This window comes from Notamacropus eugenii, chromosome 2 (genome assembly GCF_028372415.1).
Source record: "Notamacropus eugenii isolate mMacEug1 chromosome 2, mMacEug1.pri_v2, whole genome shotgun sequence".
Taxonomy (NCBI): Eukaryota; Metazoa; Chordata; class Mammalia; order Diprotodontia; family Macropodidae; genus Notamacropus; species Notamacropus eugenii.
This window is the reverse complement of record NC_092873.1, coordinates 98,022,786-98,041,680: the sequence shown is the minus strand read 5'-3', so window position 1 is coordinate 98,041,680 and position 18,895 is coordinate 98,022,786. Positions and strand designations below refer to the sequence as shown.

General features: G+C 40.5%; 1 protein-coding gene across 3 annotated transcripts in view; it reads left to right on the top strand.

The window, feature by feature from the left end:
* Nucleotides 1-18,895, top strand: part of KIF6 (kinesin family member 6) — a 504,404-nt gene that overhangs the window by 473,530 nt on the left and 11,979 nt on the right. For 2 of the 3 annotated variants that reach the window (XM_072642002.1, XM_072642000.1), the window contains 3 exons: nucleotides 4,815-4,904; nucleotides 12,059-12,148; nucleotides 17,253-17,356. In XM_072642002.1, the coding sequence (XP_072498103.1) occupies nucleotides 4,815-4,904; nucleotides 12,059-12,148; nucleotides 17,253-17,356 (284 nt within the window). The remainder of the gene's footprint in view (nucleotides 1-4,814; nucleotides 4,905-12,058; nucleotides 12,149-17,252; nucleotides 17,357-18,895) is intronic. The other variant, XM_072642001.1, reaches the window with a different exon arrangement.

Genomic DNA, 18,895 nt, shown 5'->3' with positions numbered 1-18,895 from the left:
CCCAGTGCTCTTTCTACTATGCCAAACTAGATATTAAATATAACTACCTCATTCATCAATGTTGATGACAATGTCATGAGCAGAAAATGGGTCAGAAGTTGCAAAGTCACGTTGGCCCAACAGTGGATAAAGTTCCTAATGATTATCAGGCCAGAAATGTCCAATGTAATATTGAATTGAATTGAACTCCATATGCTGCAATTTATCCTATCCAGAGATGCTCTCCAGGTCATGGAGTAAGGATGGAGAACAATAAGTGATTTAGTTTATAGACTGGAACCCAAAGAACCACAAATGACTGACCAGGAGACCAAAAAATTGGTGGGATGAGTCAGTACTGTGGCTGTTTGGGCAGAAATGTAAATGGTAGTGAGTCTAAGGATGTGAGATCATTCATTGTAGTGTTGACTTTATGTGTGCATGGCAGTGGGGGTTAAGTGGTGGTGCTTAGCAACTGAGCAATTCTGGGACTTTGCATACCCCTGGTTGCCTATAGCAAGATTTCATGCGGTGAAAATTTGATTATGTGGTCTCTGAAGCTCATAGGCTCATACATTTAGACTTCAGAGGTCATCTAATGCAACCTTCTCATTTTATATTTAAGGAACTGAGGCTCAGAGATGTTAAATGGCTTGTCCAGGGTCACAGAGCTGATGGCAGATAGGTTTTCCACTTCACCATACAGCCTCTCTTTTCAGCTCTCCACCAAAGAATACTTCCTTACTGGGCCTTGCACTACCCTTGATTTTGAATTTTGGATCTGAGATCTTGAATCTTTTCTTATTTTCTTTCCTCCTCCCTTCCTCCTGGCACTCCTTGCAGTGAGAGTACACATATATTGAACATGAGAATGAATGATCTCACATCGTCATACTATCCTTTAAATTTCTGCTGAAACAGCCGTGTTACTGACTCATCCCCCCATCTCATCCCACGTTTTGGCCTCCTGGTCAGCCATCTGTGGTTCTGTAGACTGGACCACTCACTACTAACCCACCCAGCATCTCTTGACATCTCAGACATCTACCACCCCTTCTTTGGAATTTTTAACTTGTCATGTGCCTACCAGTGAGTATTCTGCACAGATTTCTTTCCACTGGGTGCCATGAGCCGTTGTTCTTTGCTTCTTATTTTGGACCAACATTCTGATGTATTGAGCGCAGTCTTATGGAGTTTTGGTTCCATTTAGCTCAATGATATTCAATTAAATTCAGTTCAACATCACAGTGAATATTTCTATTCTGGGCTTCATTGGGCACTTTGTCCACTGCTGTGCTAACGTGGCAGAAACTGCATGTGATCTTATATAAAATATGTCTATAGATACCCAGACATTACATATGTGTGTAAAAGCACACAGAGGGAGCAGGTGAGGGGCTTGTTCCTCTGAATTCTTCAAAGGATGAATGAGGGTCTTAGAAGTAGACCAACATAGCCAAGTCATCAGAGGCAACTTTGACCTTAATGAGCCAGCTTGTTCTTGCTTCCAAACAGACCCTGACCCCGTGTTAAGGAGTCAGTTCTGCAGGGCTAAGAGGTCACACTGATTCTCACATTCTCTGCCAGAAATCTCTCTGTAAAAAGCCACCCCAGAGGATGGAGAGTTCTTAGTAGAAAACTTTGTACACCCTGCCACTTAGTGGTCACATCTTGCTTTTGCACTCTAGCCACAGAGCCACAGGCAATTTTACAATATAAAGCTAGCAGTAGTCACAAAGCTTAGCCATTGCAGTAAACCTGGCCCTTTAGAAATCAGGAAGCAGATTGGTTTTGTTTTTAAAGGAATGGAACAATTTTTATACTGATTAAACAAATAAAAAGAAATCAAAAGAATAGACTACATAAGGAAGAATCAGAAACACTATACACAATAACTCTGTATTTGATAAATGCTAAAACATAAATTACTTGAGAAAGAACTTCCTAGTTAACAAGAACTACTAGAAAACAGTTCAGCAGAAATTAAGTTTAGACCAACATCCTGTACCACTTATCACAATAAGTTCCTAATGGCTACATGAATACAAAAGGTCACATCATTACAAAAGGACGTAATCAGGTGATTGCCTTCCCTTTGTCCAGAAAAAAAAGGATAATTTTGACATGAATTTTGACATGGAAAAAAAATCACTGAAGCTTGGATAAGAAAGAGAAGTGTCAAGAGGGGAAAATCTTTGCATCAATTATCTCTGATACAGGACTGATGTTTTATATATACAAGTGATTAATATAAATATTTAAGACCAAGATCCATCCCCTAGTAGTCAAAGAATGTGAACCGTCCTCAAAAGAATTGCAAACTATTAACAATAATGTGAAGATCTGTTCTAACTCACTAATAACGAGAGAAATGCCAGCCAAAATGTGTCTGAGGTCTCACCTCATACCCAACAAGTTGGAAAAGGTTACAAAAGATTAAAACAGGTGGTAGTAGAGGAGCCATAGGAGGATAGGCACACTGATACACTGTTGACAGAGTTATGAATTGGTATAGCCATTCTGGAAAAGAATTCAGAATTATAGCTACTTTAAAGTGACTAAGCCAGATACATACCCTAAGGAGGTCAAATAGCAATCCCAAAATACTCATAGCAGTGATGTTTCCAGTAGCAAAGAACTCAAAACAAAAGAGATGCCCACTCATTGGGAACTCTTCCTGCAAAATGTCATAGTAGTCTTTGTGAGAGAGAGCCAGAAGGTCAGAAAGAAGACATAAGTCCCAGGTTGAGCAATGAGTGCCAAGCACCTCTTTGACCAGGGACAGGAAGCAGAGACTGGGGAGGGAGGAGTCACTGGAGCTCTGTGGGCATCCTGGGCAAGGTGCCCTGAAGGAGCAAAAGGAGGCACTGAGGAAGATCACTACAACTCTTTGAATTAAAGATGAAGATAGAACTTCATCTATGCCTTGAAATAGGTGTTACTGAAGATAGAGGCCAACTCTACTATGGTGGGAGGACCTGGAAGTATATCTCCAGGAGCTGTTCTTAAAGCTGGGTGAGCTAAAATAATGATGATCGAATAGCTAATCCCATCTGTGAGCTCCAGAACAAGCTGGTGACCTGCTTCAAGGTTTTAGAAAGTTCAGAGTTACTTCTGGAAATAACTAACAGGACATGCTGCAAGGAGAAGATAACTGGGATTTCCCCCAGGCTGCCAAACAGTGACAGTGGCCCCATCCTTACGGAGGCACCTCATAATGGACATTTCTAGTAGGCCGTCAACTTCCTACCAGTGCCTAGTACCTCAGAGGTTGACCTCAGGAAGTCCCTTCTGGCAAATAGCTGTGTAACATTGATGTAATGGATGCCTTGTAGAGATTGCAAGCTAGCCACTACTGGAAACTTTCCTACCCTGCAACATTGGCAAACCAACTTTGAAAGGCCATTCTGGCTCATGGAAGAATAGCCTTAGATTCCCTCAAGTCACCATCTGGGTATGCACCATCCACATCCATGTTCATATTTAGTGCTACCACATGCCACCAGAACTTATGAGTGAGGGAATTATTGGTGGAGAGGGACACCATACAGTGGGTGGGGGAAGGGAGGAGGTTTGAGACATCAGGATTCAAAAGAAAGACAGCAAAGGTCAAACAACCTCTCCCAACAATTCCCCAGCAAGATGTGTCCGATCTTCCAAAAGCATGGCCATAGGGAGGAGTCAGGGTAGCTTCTAGTAGCCCCCTGCCTTCCTTCTCATAGAAAATGTTGCTTTCCTTTAGAACTAGATCAAGAGTCATGAACCACAGAACGGGAGCATAGGGTAGGGCTGGGTTCAGTTACTTACTTACCTATGTCACCCCTCCCCATAAAAAAATTAAAATGCGACATACTTGAAAGAAATTACAGTACATGAATAAAAGGGAATATTATTACTAAACTGTAAGAAACAATAAAAATGAAGAATTCAGAGATGCATGGGAGGGTACGAAGTGATACATAATGAAGCAATGAAACCAGGAAAATAATATGCACAGTAACTACCTCAGTATAAGTGGAAAGAACAAAAACTAAAACTAATTGCTACGTAATTGCAATGAACAAGCTTAGTCTAGAAAGGAGTTGAAAAAATGTGCTTCTCTCCTCTCTGCAGAGATGGGAGACTATGGGTATAGAATACCGCATGTACTATCAGACCCAGGTTGTTGAAACTGCTTTTTTTTTCTTTTTAAATCTTTGCTACAAGGGACGGCTCATGACAGAGAAGGGTAGAGTAGGGTAGGGAGACATTCAGAAATGAATGTGACATAAAACCAAAATATATAAGAAAAAAGATTTTTAAAAGAAATATATGATGGGCCCACATTTTCCTTTGTCTGACTGCCACGAGACTGGATGGTTGCTTGTGGTTGGCATAAATGAAGGCAAGATGAGAAGAGGAGAAAATGAGTACTGCGTGCCATCTAGTTCCAGTATTTATAACTCTTATGGGAACCTTTTAAGATGAGGCAGGCTCTTTGGAGATTTATTTAAATGAAGAGAAAGGCATCTATTTGGATTGTTAAGAGTTGATAATCCTCAAAGTGGACAGAGCAGGTAATTATGTCATCCCATAGTAATTAATGTTGTCAGCAGGTTGCTTCAGCGTGGAATTCCCCCAACATTTTTCTCAGTGACTACAGGTTCCAGAAAACCAAAGCTTTGCAGAACTAGAAATGAATTATGCTGGCTGCAGATATAATTTTCCAAAGACTAAATGAATTTATAAATCATCAAAGAAATACATTTCTCTTAGCTCTTAGGTATAAATCCTGAATTTATTCGTTGGCAAACTTCAGCTTTTTTGTTGTTGTTGTTGTTTTGTTTTGCTTGCAGTGAACTGATTTCCAGAAAAATTATGCCTTCCCCTTCCCCTCCATCAAGAATCCATCCGAGCAGGTTTAACAACCCCAGTGAGGAAGCGAGGTTAGTGGTTCTTCCTTCTCCTCTGACCATGGATAGTTATGTGATACCTTGGATCTGAGCAAGTGGTGTTCTCTGATTTGGGGATTTTTGTTTCTCCCTGGTTTTCTGGATTCATGGAAAGCCAAATAACTGGTAATCCTCCTATCATGAACGCTCCTCCCAACACATCACCTGAAGGCAATATAGGTAGACATTGACACCAAAGTGCTTATCATTTAATACTGGTCCTAAACACTAAATAAGCTTATAATTTTTGGACTAGCTCCCCACTTAACCTTCAAGTCTATCTGCCAAATGACACTGCTTTGGGCTTAGGCACCATACTTCCTCCTGGAATGCCTTTTCTAGTTTTATTAAGTACAAGTCTAGGATCTACCAAAAACTACGCAGCCTTCTTTGGGTGGGGGAACAAGGAGACTGAGCATTCACTGGGTGTAAGTCCAGCTTGCAAAGGATTACTAATATTTGACTTTCCATAATTCCAGAAAATTAGGAGGGGAGCCCACCAAACAAAGGGATAGATTCAGAGCAAGTTTGGTTAATCCTAGGGTTGTCCTGTTATTATAGAACTCACTAACTGAATGCTTGAGAATGGACCCTCTTCTCAAAGGGCTTATCTATGTACAGGTTTCAGGTAGTCTTCATGACTTCTGACACATAAGGTATGCCTATTGCAATCCTTATTGGCTCCCCATTTTTCCACAGTGCTATTCTTTTTTCAAGAGGTAATTAGGTGAGCTTGCCCAGGGTTACACAGCTAGTAAGTGTATGAGGCCACATTTGAACTCAGGTTCTCCTGATCAAGGGCTAGCGCTCCATCCACCCCACCACCTAGCTGCTTCAGCCTCCAATTCTTAAAAAACAATCATCAACAACTGGAATTACAATGCATGGAACGAGTGTGGGAATGAACCAGCTGAACTCAAAGTTTTCATAGAAGGACAAATTTTGGGTAAACAAGTAAACTGTTACTACAATAAAATTTAACTGTCTGGGAAGAAAATTTTGAATTCAAATTCCTGTGGAAGTGAATGTTGAGAGCTGAAAAATAAATAAATTATATATTTTTTAAAAAATAATAAAATAAATTCAACTGAGGAGAGTAAAATGAGCCACATGTATATAAAGTGCTTTGCAAATCGTAAAGTGCTCTACAAATGCTAATTAGTACTATTATTATTATTTTAGTGTTCAATTAGTGTGCTCTAATTGGGGAGGAATGTGCTTTAGAAAAATGAACTTTTACATATAAAGTGAAAAGTACAGTGAAAGAGTGTGAAATAAACAGGGCCCCAAGTGAAGGGGAGAAAAGATGGGAAACAGTTAAGCTATAAAACATACTTGAGTAATAAGTAAGAAAAGAAAGAATAAGAACAGTAGCATGAATTCTTTGGCTATGTTTGAAAAATTCCCCAAATCTCAGGTTATAAAAGGGACACAAAAGCAACAAGAACTTTTTATTTAATTTAGTTTATTAAAAATTAATACACAGAATTTTAAACAGGTTGTAAATTTAGTTTGTCAGACTCAGTCAATGGATTATTTATTAAGCACCTCCTATGAACCAAGCACTGTACTACGCCCTTAAGGTGCAAAGACAAAAACAGTCCCTGTTCTCAAAGAGCTTACTTTCTAAGAGGGACAATATGCAAACAGTTGCATACTAACAAGGTACATGTAGGATAAATTGGAGAAAACCTCCAGGAAAGGCTCTAGCATTAAGGGAAATTGGGAAAGTTTTCCTGAAGATATTTTAATGTGTTAAAGTCAGCATACAGAATTTTCAACAAGTTGTAAATTATTTGGAGTTTATGTTCAATCTCATTTTTATCCTCTGCTTTAATTTGTTGTCTATTTTTGTTGGTGGTTACAAAGAGGTTTCTTTGTATTTAAAATTTAAGAATTTAAAGGTCGGAAAATATTTTATTTTTAAAAAGTTACAAATGAACAAATTTGACAGCAGTGGAAGGGTCCTATGTCAGACAGAAACTTAGCCACTTTGGTCAAAGTATCCCCAACCCCTCATGGTGGGGGGAGGGGCAAGAATCAAAATAAGTCTACATTTTGCACATGTTCTTTAGCTTAAAGATACACTTCACACAACTGGACATACCAAGAGATATCATATTCTATGTATTGTCACCAAAACCCAGGGAGTCATAGAGAGTTACCCTCCGTGTTTAATTGCAAAGCTATCATCACAGAAATGGAACACTGCTCACCAGGTCTCTCTCTAAAGTTGGTATAAAGCTAAGAGTGAAGAGGAAGAACCAACTTGCTAGAGGCCAGTTGTCTTTCGAAGGCAAGAGTTATTCTGGCTTGAATCCCAGACAGCCATGCCTTAATGTAGTCCCTCTAAACCTTATGCTAGGAAGCAGGTCCAACAGATCCAGTCAAGATTGAGTAACTGTGCAATTTCCATTCTTTCGACTCGTCTTTAGCCAAGGGAGCTAATCCCACAGATGTTCAAATTCTGGTCTCCACAGCAGCAAATCTGTATATTCATTTATTGGTTCTAGTGACCCAAAGATGTATGAGATGGTCGAATTAAATCTCCTATATTAAAAACAAAGAGAATCCAGATGACCTGAGATTGGTTGAGTCTCTGAAGAGCCTCCAAGTCTTCTAAATTTTTAGGGTTCATATGGACCACAGTGAACTCCCTCAAGATGATGGTTATCCCTACACGTCAAATGGATTCTTACCCAGGGTCAACTTGCAAGAGAAATCTATTCAAGGCAGGTTAGAGGGTGGGATTAGCTATAAAAGGACAACTACTACCACAAGCTTGTTGTAGTCGCTGCTGCTGTTACTGTTGTTGTTACAAAGTCCAGAGGTTAGGAAGATTAACACCTTTGAGAATTTAATAATATTAATAGCTGGTATATACAGCACTTTGAAGTTTTGCAAAGCACTTCATTCGTTAGCTCATGTGATCCTCACAACAACTATGTGAGGTCGGTGCTACTGTTCCATGCATTTTACAGATGAGGAAACTGAGGCAGACAAAAGTTAAGTGGCTTGTCCAGGGTCACATAGTAAGGAAGTGGCTGAGGCTATACTCAAACCCAAGATTTCCCGACTACAAGTCCACTAGTCTATTTACTACTCCACAGTGAAACATGTCATCAGTGTGAAAAGCAAAACCCAGAGACCAGTAGGGCTCTTTTGCTAATGTGAGGTTCCCAACTATAGTATAGTCTCCACATTGTGAGGTGGGGGGAAGAACCATTCGTATTTCCCACCAGCCTATTGTGTGTCCCCAGGAATTCCAGCTCCTCCTCTTCAAATTGGCATTCTTCTGATTGACAAACAGCTGGTGCTAGGTCAGCCAATCAGCAGTCTGCTAGTATTGACTAAGGAGACCATGTCTTAGTGAGTAGGAACTGGCCTCTAGATTCAGGAAGACCTGGACCAAGTTTCACCTCTAACATATCCTGGCTCTGTGATCCTGGGAAAGATTTTTTAACATCTCAGCGCCTATAGAAACGGTACCAACCTGCACTGGTAAAGTGAATTTTCTCAGCTTGGATTTCCCTATCTCAGTGAAATCACCAGTCCATTATTATATTATATTATATTATATTATATTATATTATATTATATTATATTATATTATATTATATTATATTATATTATATTATATTATATTATATTATATTATATTATATTATATTATATTATATTATATTATATTATATTATATTATGTTATGTTATGTTATGTTATTTTATGTTATGTTATGTTATATTGTATGGTATGGTATGATATGATATGATATGATAATATGATATTTATTATATTATATTTATTATATGATATGATATGATATATTATATTGTATTATATTGTATTACATTACATTACATTATATATTACATTACATCATATTATACTACATTATACTATATTATGTTATATTAATTATATATCTTATATTATATTAATTATATATTATATTATATTATTATATTGCATTGCATTGAATTATTTTACATTATATTATATTAATTATATTATTATATAGTCCCTGGCCCTAGGGATGTATAAAAAGACAAGAATGACACATCCCCTGCTCTCAAGCAACTTACATTCTATCAAAGTAACGAATGAACATATTGACTAATTAGTCAGCTAAGCAAAGCCCCGGATGTAAATGGGAAAGAATACTGTTTAAATAGACTGTGAGGTCATAAAATGCTGGAAGATTAGAGGGGCACTGTCAATCAGTAAATAAATCTTTATGAAATATTGTGTGCCAGGCACTATGCTAAGAACAAGGGGTACAAAGAAAGTCAAAAACACTGTCCCCCCACTCAAGAAGCTCACCTAATGGGGGAGACAACCTCTAAATAACTATGTACCTTTACTACATACACAAAATAGAAGAAAGATAAGCTCAATGGAAAAATTGAACTGAGTCAATATTACCCAAAGTTCAAATATGCCTCACTTAATCCGGAATACCATTTTCTATTTATCAGCCTCCCATATTAAGAACAGATTGTTTGCCTCACCACTCAGACCCAATGATGTAAATACTGGCATCCTAGGCATCTGACCCAGTAGTTCTAATGTGGGGCAGTGGTACTGGTCCCAGATGGCTAGGAAGAGAGAAGAGCCAAGCCATCATGGCAGAGTTACAACTCTTCTCATTTCCTAACTAGTCCTACAGCGCTGGAGGAGAGATGGAGATCCAAATGAACCACTTTTATCAAGTCTCCCAGAAATTCCTGGAGAACTAAGATTTCAGCCCTAGTCAATAAATATATCTGGCCAGTCAAAAATGGCACAGGCTGGCATACAAAAGTACTGTAAGAGTTTCTTTTTTTAATGTAACAATTCACTCAGCTAGTACTCTTCCTGGCAGATCCTTATAACAAGCTCATACCAATCTAGAGAGATCAGTGGGCAGTTAGCAGATCCACTCTCAGCCAAGATTTCATCCACCACATGTTGGAAAGTTAACCACTCCGGGGGATGAAGAGGACTCAGAACAAAACCAAGAATGGGGATGGACAGTTCAAAGTAGGAGCACATAGTTCTCAAAATCAAAACCAAGAAGTGATTCAATGGGCTGAGAAATGTCAGATCCAGTTTACAGATGTTAAATTGTGAGCCAAGGGAAGGTTCTCATGGTGCAGGAGTCAGGAAACAACAAGGAAACATCAGAAGAGTGGAGGCTACCCTGTCAGACATGGCAAAGCATCCCTTTATTCTTGTTTAACTGTACTTCTGTGTTATAGGAGAGGGCTTGAGATTAGGGAGGGAAGGGAGGGTATAAAGGAATCAGTTTACTGGGAATAACATCAATTTTCTTTTTTCAAAAAAACCTCACACTTTTTTTAAAGAGAAACATCCTCTCCCCCCTCCACTCATGCTATGATATTTCTATAATGATAATTCCCCCAAAAAAAATCAGTTCAGAGCTGATGCTAAAGTGCCCAGTACACAAGTGTTATATATAAATGTTGGCTATTATTGTTACTATTACTAATAAAAGCTTGTTGGTTGATTGGTACTGAAGAGTATATTTTTATAGTCCTCAAAAGAGAACTGCATAATCATGACAAAATATTCCCATCCCCTCCCACCAACACATAAGCAGGCAGAGTTTCTAGATTTCTTCCCCAGAAAACTCCTTCCATATTCTTTTGTGTCTTTTTTTTAATTTGCAGTGACCTGATTTCCAAGAAAATTTCACCTCCCTGTCCCTTTCCATCAAGAAATTATGAGAATAGGTTTGACAGCCTTAATGTGGAAGAAAGATTGGTAGATTTTCCCTTCACCTAGTCCCAGAAGACAGATGTGGCACTATGTGTCCTGGGAATGGTGGGATCCTTATTCCTGCCTCCACCTTCCCCTGAACCCATTTATCTTATCAGACTCCTCTTTTGCACCAGTCAACTTAGGACCCAGATGGATTGTGTTCTAGGTTTTCACCAACACTGCTTCCACTTCGTTTCTGATATTTCCCTCCTTCTAGGACCCTTCCCAGAGCCCTGATAACAGCACACCAATATAAATGGAGGTTTGTTCTGGAGCACTATAGGAGAATATAAGGGGAAAGGTTCTAATTTATAGATGAAAAGAGTAACAAGTTTACATGTTGTAATGATTTTTATGTTTAATTCTAATCCTTAATATCAGCTCTAAGCCTCTAAGCTTGGTTGGGTATCTTCAACCTTTAATAACCTTATTTACCCTGATATTAATTCAGTTTTATTCTGCTTGGATTTGAATGGCCTAGTGGCTATTTTAGCCTTCCAGAATTTGCTTCTTTACCCCTCAATTATGAGTCTAGAATATCATCAGGTCAGCAGGGTACTTTCTTCCTAACTCTTTCCCCCTTTCTTGTAATTCTTAGGATACCTCATTCTAACCCAGGAATCATTCTAGACAATTCCTCATGCTCCATCCCCTCAACATCCCAGTGTGAAAGACTTTCCCATCTAAGTGCCAAAGCTATCTGACTCAACTCCCAGGATTTAGACCTTCACTCTCCTTACCCCTGATCTGGAGATTTTTATGCTCTGTCCCCCTGGAAACTATTTTGTCTCTCTCCTGCCTTGTCTCATCCATCCATCATCCCCTTGGTTCTGACTGATCCGCCTGAAGCAAATTCTATTGTCCGAATCTTTTCTGACTAATTTAGCCTTGGATATTAGAGGCACCTCTTTCACCTGCATCCTATAAAAGCCACATTTCTCTCCATCCCCATTCTAATCACTCCATGGTTTCTCTTCCCAAGATTCCTAAAGATGATGCCCTTTAGTTCTGAGCCTGAGGACCATTTGTAGATTGACCCCAACCCTCCACTCATTGGTAGAGAAGGGCTGATGAATAAACTCTATTGGACCAATGGACATTGGACACTTTTCCTCATTCCTAGCTATGGTCCCCAACCATTTCCCTAACTCTGGCTGCTTTGGCTCAATTTGGGTTTTAGGGAATGGGGTGGAGCCTAAAAATACAGAGTAATGCAGTGTGATAATGTAGCAATACACACACACACATACACACACACACACACACACACACACACACACACACACACAGCCCACCACAGCCCAACAACAACAACAACATCCATCAAGGTCTGAATTTCTTCCCTGGCAACCTTTTCCACTCCCTTTGTTTTGTTTCATTGGCAGTGACCTGACTCCAGGGAGTAAAGTGCCTTCTCCTCCCCCTCCATCAAGAAACCAGAAAAACCGGCCAAACAGCCCTGATCTGGAAGAAAGGTTCGTGTCCTTGTCCTGAGGATGGAGCTATAAAAGTACAGTTGGTAAACTGTCAGTCTGGCCCCTCCACAGCCAGAAGTGGCTGGCCCCTTCCCGAATTGTTTGTGGGCAGAAAAACAGTTCCCCAGCCTTGTTGTCCAGGTAGGCTTGACTTCTCCCAAGAAGTCCCAGAGGCCTCCTGGGATCTCCAACAGACTCAGCTCCCTAGCAAAATCATTCTTCTTCAAGGCACGTACCAGTGGCTTATATAGAGTCACTGCACCACTCTGTGGTTATTCCTGGGAACTACACCACTGAGCATATACTAGCATACAGGCCAATAGTCATTTTTAAATATCTACTGTGCGCCAGGCACTTGCTAAGCACTGGGCATACAAGGAAAGGCAAAAGACATCTCTTGCTCTGAAGGATCTCGCAGTTTAATGGAAGCAACATGAAAATAATGATATACAAACTATAGATCGATAATATATATCTGTCTGTATAGATATATATGATCTATATCTATATGTATGTATATATATACTATAATTTGGAGATAATAGGCAGACAGTAGGTACCACTAGCATTAAGAGAGATGAGGAAACCATGGGGACATCCTAAGAATGAATGCAGTCCCCTTCCAGCACAGAGGCTCTGCGGAGCAGAAGTGCCCTAGGTTGACCACTCAGCGGTCTCCCGAGTGCCTGAGAACCATAGACAAATATTTACTGGATGTCTTCCAAGCCTTGGGAATTCTGTGGTCTTGGGAAGGACATATAGAAGTTAGCTTTTAAAATAATAAGTGACACAAAGCAGAAGGTTAAACAAAGACAGACTTGCTTTGAAGTAAAGGGTCACATGCTAGCCAACACTGACCCAAAAACCTCAACACACTTCCAAGTCCAATAAGGGTGGTGGCATCCTCAGGGCCGGCCGGGTTCCCTTGTGTCTCACTACTGAATTTCCTCCAGTCTAATCCAAGCATGATCAAAGGGCAGAGGTGAGAAGTTTCTCAAATCATTTCTAAAACTTTCTCTGCATTAGCATTTTATTGACAAGCTGACTTTATTTCCAAGTGAATCCTGGGGCCCATTTTACTTTCAAGTGAGGCCAGAAGCTGAAATCAGCTCAGAAACTATAAAAAGGGAGAAGACATTCCACCCCTAGAACCCAAGAGATTCAATGGCTGAATTCAATATGTACTTTCCACAAAACAGAGAAGCATTTTATTCCTACTCAGATCTCCCATCTGGTCCAAATAGAGATTCCAATCAGCCAACCAACAGAGGACACGAAAGGCCCTGTATAATAATGACTAGTGTGGTAGGGGCTCTGCAGAACAGGGAAAGAACCAATCTTATTAGTTCATTGTGGTGAGGAATATCCAGTGTGGACATTCCCTCCACAGGTAGTAGTATTAAGAGAAGTTAGAGGACTTTCTGTTGCTGTTGGTATTGCTTCATTTCAGTTGTGTCTGACTCTTCATGACCCCATTGGGGGTTTTCTTGGCAAAGACAGCAGAGTGGTTTGCCATTTCCTTCTCCAGCTCATGATGAGGAAACTGAGACATACAGGATTAAGTGACTTGCCCAGGGTCATACTACTAGTAAATGTCTGAAGCCAGACTTAAACTCATATAAGCAGGACCTAAACACCCAGGTCTTTATGACTCACCTCTGACACTTATACAGTACTTAACAAAGTTCACAAAATACTTTATATACAGTACCTCATTTGATCCCACTAAAAAACCTTGTATCATTATCTCCACTTTACAGATGGGGAAACTGAGGTTCAAAAAGGTAAACTTTCCCAGTTTACAGAGCTAATAACATAGGCTGAATTCAAACTCAAGTTCAGTATTCTTTAGATTTGGTAATACCTCCTGATGTTTCCATTATGCCACACTACCTCCTCAAGGACTGGGGGGCTTATAGCCTAGATAGAGAAATGAGGAAAATACAAATGAAGAAATAACAACAGCAGAAAGTGTGTGTTAAGTATGCACCGGACATAATGGGTAGAGTTGGCCTGGGAGTCAGGAAGAGCTGAGTCCTGCATGACCCTGCATAAGTCACTTCACCTCTATGTCCCAGGCAATTCTCTGAGACAATAAGTGATGGAGTCAGTGCCGATATGCAAGACTGTAGAAGGTTCCCCATACCAATTAAATCAGAGGTACAGTCCAAAAAATATGCTAAGTATCCAGTGTTTGGCATGGTAAATGCTATAATTCAGAAGATGAAGAGATTATTACAGGCTGGAGTACTCAGAGACTCCAAGTATTGGGGAAGATCCAACCTTAATATCTCTCTCTCTCTCTCTCTCTCTCTCTCTCTCTCTCTCTCTCTCTCTCTCTCTCTCTCTCTCTCTCAGCAGCCAAGATAAGCTGCATGAGTTATCAGTAGAAATATTTGGTCCCTCAGCCCTCAAACAAATCAGAAGCCTTTTAAAATCCAAACATTAGAGTGAAAGGAAAGTTTCTGGGTACAGCCATCATACCAGGAGCTTCCCTTTCCAACTGTCAGCTCAAGTTGCTTCCCCAGTTTTCACAATGTCCCTGAGCCTCAGGAGGCCTTCTCTGGGCATGCAGGCATCTGGGGAACATGAAAAGGGAAGCTAGTTTCAGAGAAAGGGAAGAATCGCCCAGAGCAGAGCCAGTTCTAAGGATCGTCAGTGAAGCATGCCTCCAGCTTCTCAGCAAAGTGATGTGTAGTGAGGCATGCATGGTCCCATATGGCCTTGTGTTGATTTGGTTTACATAAGAGGAGGGTAGCATTGGATAGGGGAGAATGAGTCATTAGGCCCAAGGATTCTTAACCTTTTCTATGTCATAGACTCTTCTATCAGTCTGTTGAAGCCAATAGGCCTCCTTCTCAGAATAATGTCTGTTGCCTACTTTCATTAGGAAAGAAATGCTTAAATTCATTTAAAAGTTAGTGAAGATAAAAATATAATTTTTTTCCCATTCGAATTCACAAGTCCCTTGAAATCTTATCCACAGACTCCCAGATTAAGAACCCCAAACATTATACAATGACACTTTGTTTTTTAAAAAATGAGAGCATGAATAAAACATTATATATGTATCTATATGCATATATTTGGACACACTTGCACACACATGCACACACCCATTTTAAGGAGTTTTGTCCACGAGGAGTCTCTGACCACTGAATGGCAGCAAACAACCTAAAAATGCTTGTTGAATTGGACTGGATTCAATTCAATTAATTTTGCCAGAGGGAGGGAACCAGGCAAGGAGGAAGTCCGTCAAACCCAGCCTTGATGCTCAGCTCTCAAACCTCAGGACACAGAGCTAATGCTCCCTTCTACCCAGCATAGGATAACTCCTGGGCCCCTGCCCAGGGAAAATGGCCTTTCAGAGGAGGGTCACTGACCTGCCACAAGCCCCCACCAAGCTCTCCACAAATGCTAAGGACTGTTCATTGTAGGTCACAAGAACTAAGTGAAACTGGCTGGTATAGAACTGCTTGCTTTTGAAGTCCATTGACTGTAAATGGGAAATACATTTGTTTAAAAGTCTTGAGACAGCAGAGAAAGCCATTAGCCTAGCAGTCCCTTGGCCTGTTTGTCCAATCTGTTTGTACAGAGAGCAGACACGGAGGAGGAAGGCGAAAGAAATGCCCCTGACGACAGGGCTTCCTGACTTGGCTTTGGAACATCCCAGGGTGTATCTATTTACGCTGAGTATGTCATTCAGTCCTCTGAGAAGCAAACTCATTTCCCTTCAATTTTAAAGTTAGACAACCCTTACGTAAAAGGCACAGGAATGAGTGCTAAGATTTGGAGTCAGGAAGACCTGAGTTCAAATGTGACCTCAGACGCTTACTGGCTGTGTGATCCTGAACAAGTCACTTCACCATTGTCGGCTTCAATTTCCTCATTCATAAAATGGGGACAAAAATGGGGATGTCTACCCCCCAGGGTGGTTGTGAGGATCAAAGGAGACAACATATGTAAAGTGTTTTGCAAACCTTCATGGGCTACGTAAATGCTCACTGTTATAACTGTTAGTTTTAAGTGGAGAACATCATTAGAACATTACAAAAATCAAATGGAAAAGTGTCACAACTTTAAAAGGCTAAGAAGCATCCTTAGAACCTGCCACAGTGCAGGTGCTGGGCATCCCTCCCTGACCCAGGACCACTGTTCTCCTGTCTGAGCCTTCAACCTGTAACCTCCATGGGTTTGAGAGACCAAGATTGGAAAATACTGCCAGAGGGATGGGAAAGAAAATAGAAACTGACCAATCACTTACTTTAGAATCGTTGTATTTAGGATAGAAGAAACATTTATTAAGCACCTGCTATGAGCCAGAAATTGTTTTAAGTGCTGGTTATACAATTAGGAAAAAGAAATATAGTCCCTTTCCTCAAGAAGTTTACAGTCTAACAGGAGAAGGCAACACACAAAAGGAAATTGAAAAGGGAGTGGGGGTGGGAGATGATTGGGGGGAAGGGTATCCAGTGAGGGAAGAAGGGGCATGATGATGGCAGAGTCAAATCCAATCATAACCCATAGCTGGGCTGGGTGTGAAATGAAGAGTACATTGACTGGGCTTAAGCCCTCTCTAAATGGAGGCTTTGGGAGTTTTTGCTCTGCCCTCCAACCCTCCAATCAGAGGGACAGAGATGAATGAAGAGTGAGTACCACAACTGATACTGCCTCCCTAAGGGTGGATTTCCTGCTGATGAACTTGGATGGGGAGGGTTTGGGGAGAGGGAAGGAGTATGATGATGGTAGACGCCAATATAAGCAGTGCTGCTTGTGGAAAATGCAATATTTAAATGGAGTATTTAAGACTGAAAGGCACCTTAGTATCTAGTCCATGTCCCTGTCTTTACAAATGAGGAAACCAAAGTTCAGAAAGGTTTTAGTGACTCACTGAAAGTCATAGAGGGAGTGCACAGTGGAGCTAAGAAGATTGGAGCCTGGGTCTTCCGACTAAATTCAGTGAGGGCTCCTTCCTCAACACAGTGCTGCTCCCCTGCTGATAAGATGAGATGACAGATGTGAAAGCATTTTTAAAAGTTAAAAGCATTATACAAATGTCAGATCTTGGTTGCCTTATGTAATATATGAAATACAATTATTTTAGGGTCTTGAGAAGCCCTTCATCCATCCCTTTCACTGGAGACAGTCAGACAGACACTGATATCCTGGCATTCCTCAAGGCCAGGCAAAACTTACTGCAGAAAAAAGGTGAGTCTTGTCCAACAGGTAAGAGCATCTTTACTAGGAGGAAGCCTTGAGAATGAATCCGGAACAGCCTATTCTATTCTGCTGATGCTGATACCACCGAATAAGGACAATGGATTACATGCGGCAGGAGGGGGGAAGGTGTACGTGAGGGGGGCAGTCTGTATTTGGGTGTAAGTGTGTGTATATCTGTGTGTGTGCATTCATCTGCATGTATGTACATGCATGTACACTAGAACAGCCATTTGGTGAATTTCCAGCCCTTCCTTCCCAGTTCTCAGCCCTCCAGGGCAGGCAACATTCACACATGGGCATAGCACTGATGCAGCATGTGGCTTTGCACTCCCTCCTTAAGTGATCCACTTGTATTGTTCTCCATCACCAAGAGGGAAATTCCCTTCTTTGCCCAACCTTCTCCAAACACACAGGAACTAGGTCATGGCTTGGAAACTTGTTTAAGTTTCGTATGATGACCTAAGGTTTCCATATTAGTGTGTCTCCTGTCACTGGTTTGCCCACTCGCTGCCAACCACATATAAATACTGCAATAACAGATAAACACTTCAGGATTAAGGATATTAAAAACAATCACAGGGTAAACATTTTAGTGCATCCCATATTGGGGGAGTTGATTTCTGGAACCCCAAGTACAGGATTTTTCATTCGTCCCTATTTTCATCTTTCGGTACTTGACCTAAAATTCTGGCCCATCAAGATATTTTTTTTTATCCAGATTTCATCATCCCATGTGTTAGATGTGTTTTCCTGCCTGGAGGTCACCTACACATTTGACAAGCATGTCATCTGTGGCTTCATCTGAGTCATTGATGAAAATACTAAACTCCACAGGGCCTAGTATAAATCCTGGTGATATTCCACTAGAGACCTGTCTCCAACACAGCATCAGCCTAGTAAAGATTCTTCTATGATCTGGACATTCAGCCAATTCCATATCTGCCTATCTATCATCTAGAGCCTAGCCCATACTGTCTTATTGTCAACAGACAGAATATGGTAGCATGACATATCAAGAAGAGTCTAAATCTGGAGTTATAAGAATGAAGTTCAAATCTAAGCTCTGTAGCTGTGGGATGTTGGGCAAGTCACAACTTCTATGGGCCTCAGTTTTCTCATCTATAAAATAAGGAAATTAGATGAGGTGACCCTGTAATGTCCCTTCTAGTTCCAAATGTGCAATTCTATGACCCCAAGTGCTTGGCTGAAATCTAAAGAGAGTGTGCAATACTATGTATGCTGTGTCTGCATCATTTTTCTCATCACCTGGTCTAGTAAACCAGTCAAAAATGAAAATGACTTTAGTCTCTCATGACTAGATGCAGTGCTAGGATATAACGATCACTGTTTCCACTTTGTAAGTACTCAAAAACCAACACCTTAATGAAATTCTGTAGAATTCTGCCAGTAATAAAAGTCTGCCAGGTCAAAAGTCAGCATAGTTTCATGGATAAACTGGAGTCATGAAGTTGGGGCTGTTGTGGTGTTCAGTTATTTTTTCAATCATGTCCAACACTTCATGATCCC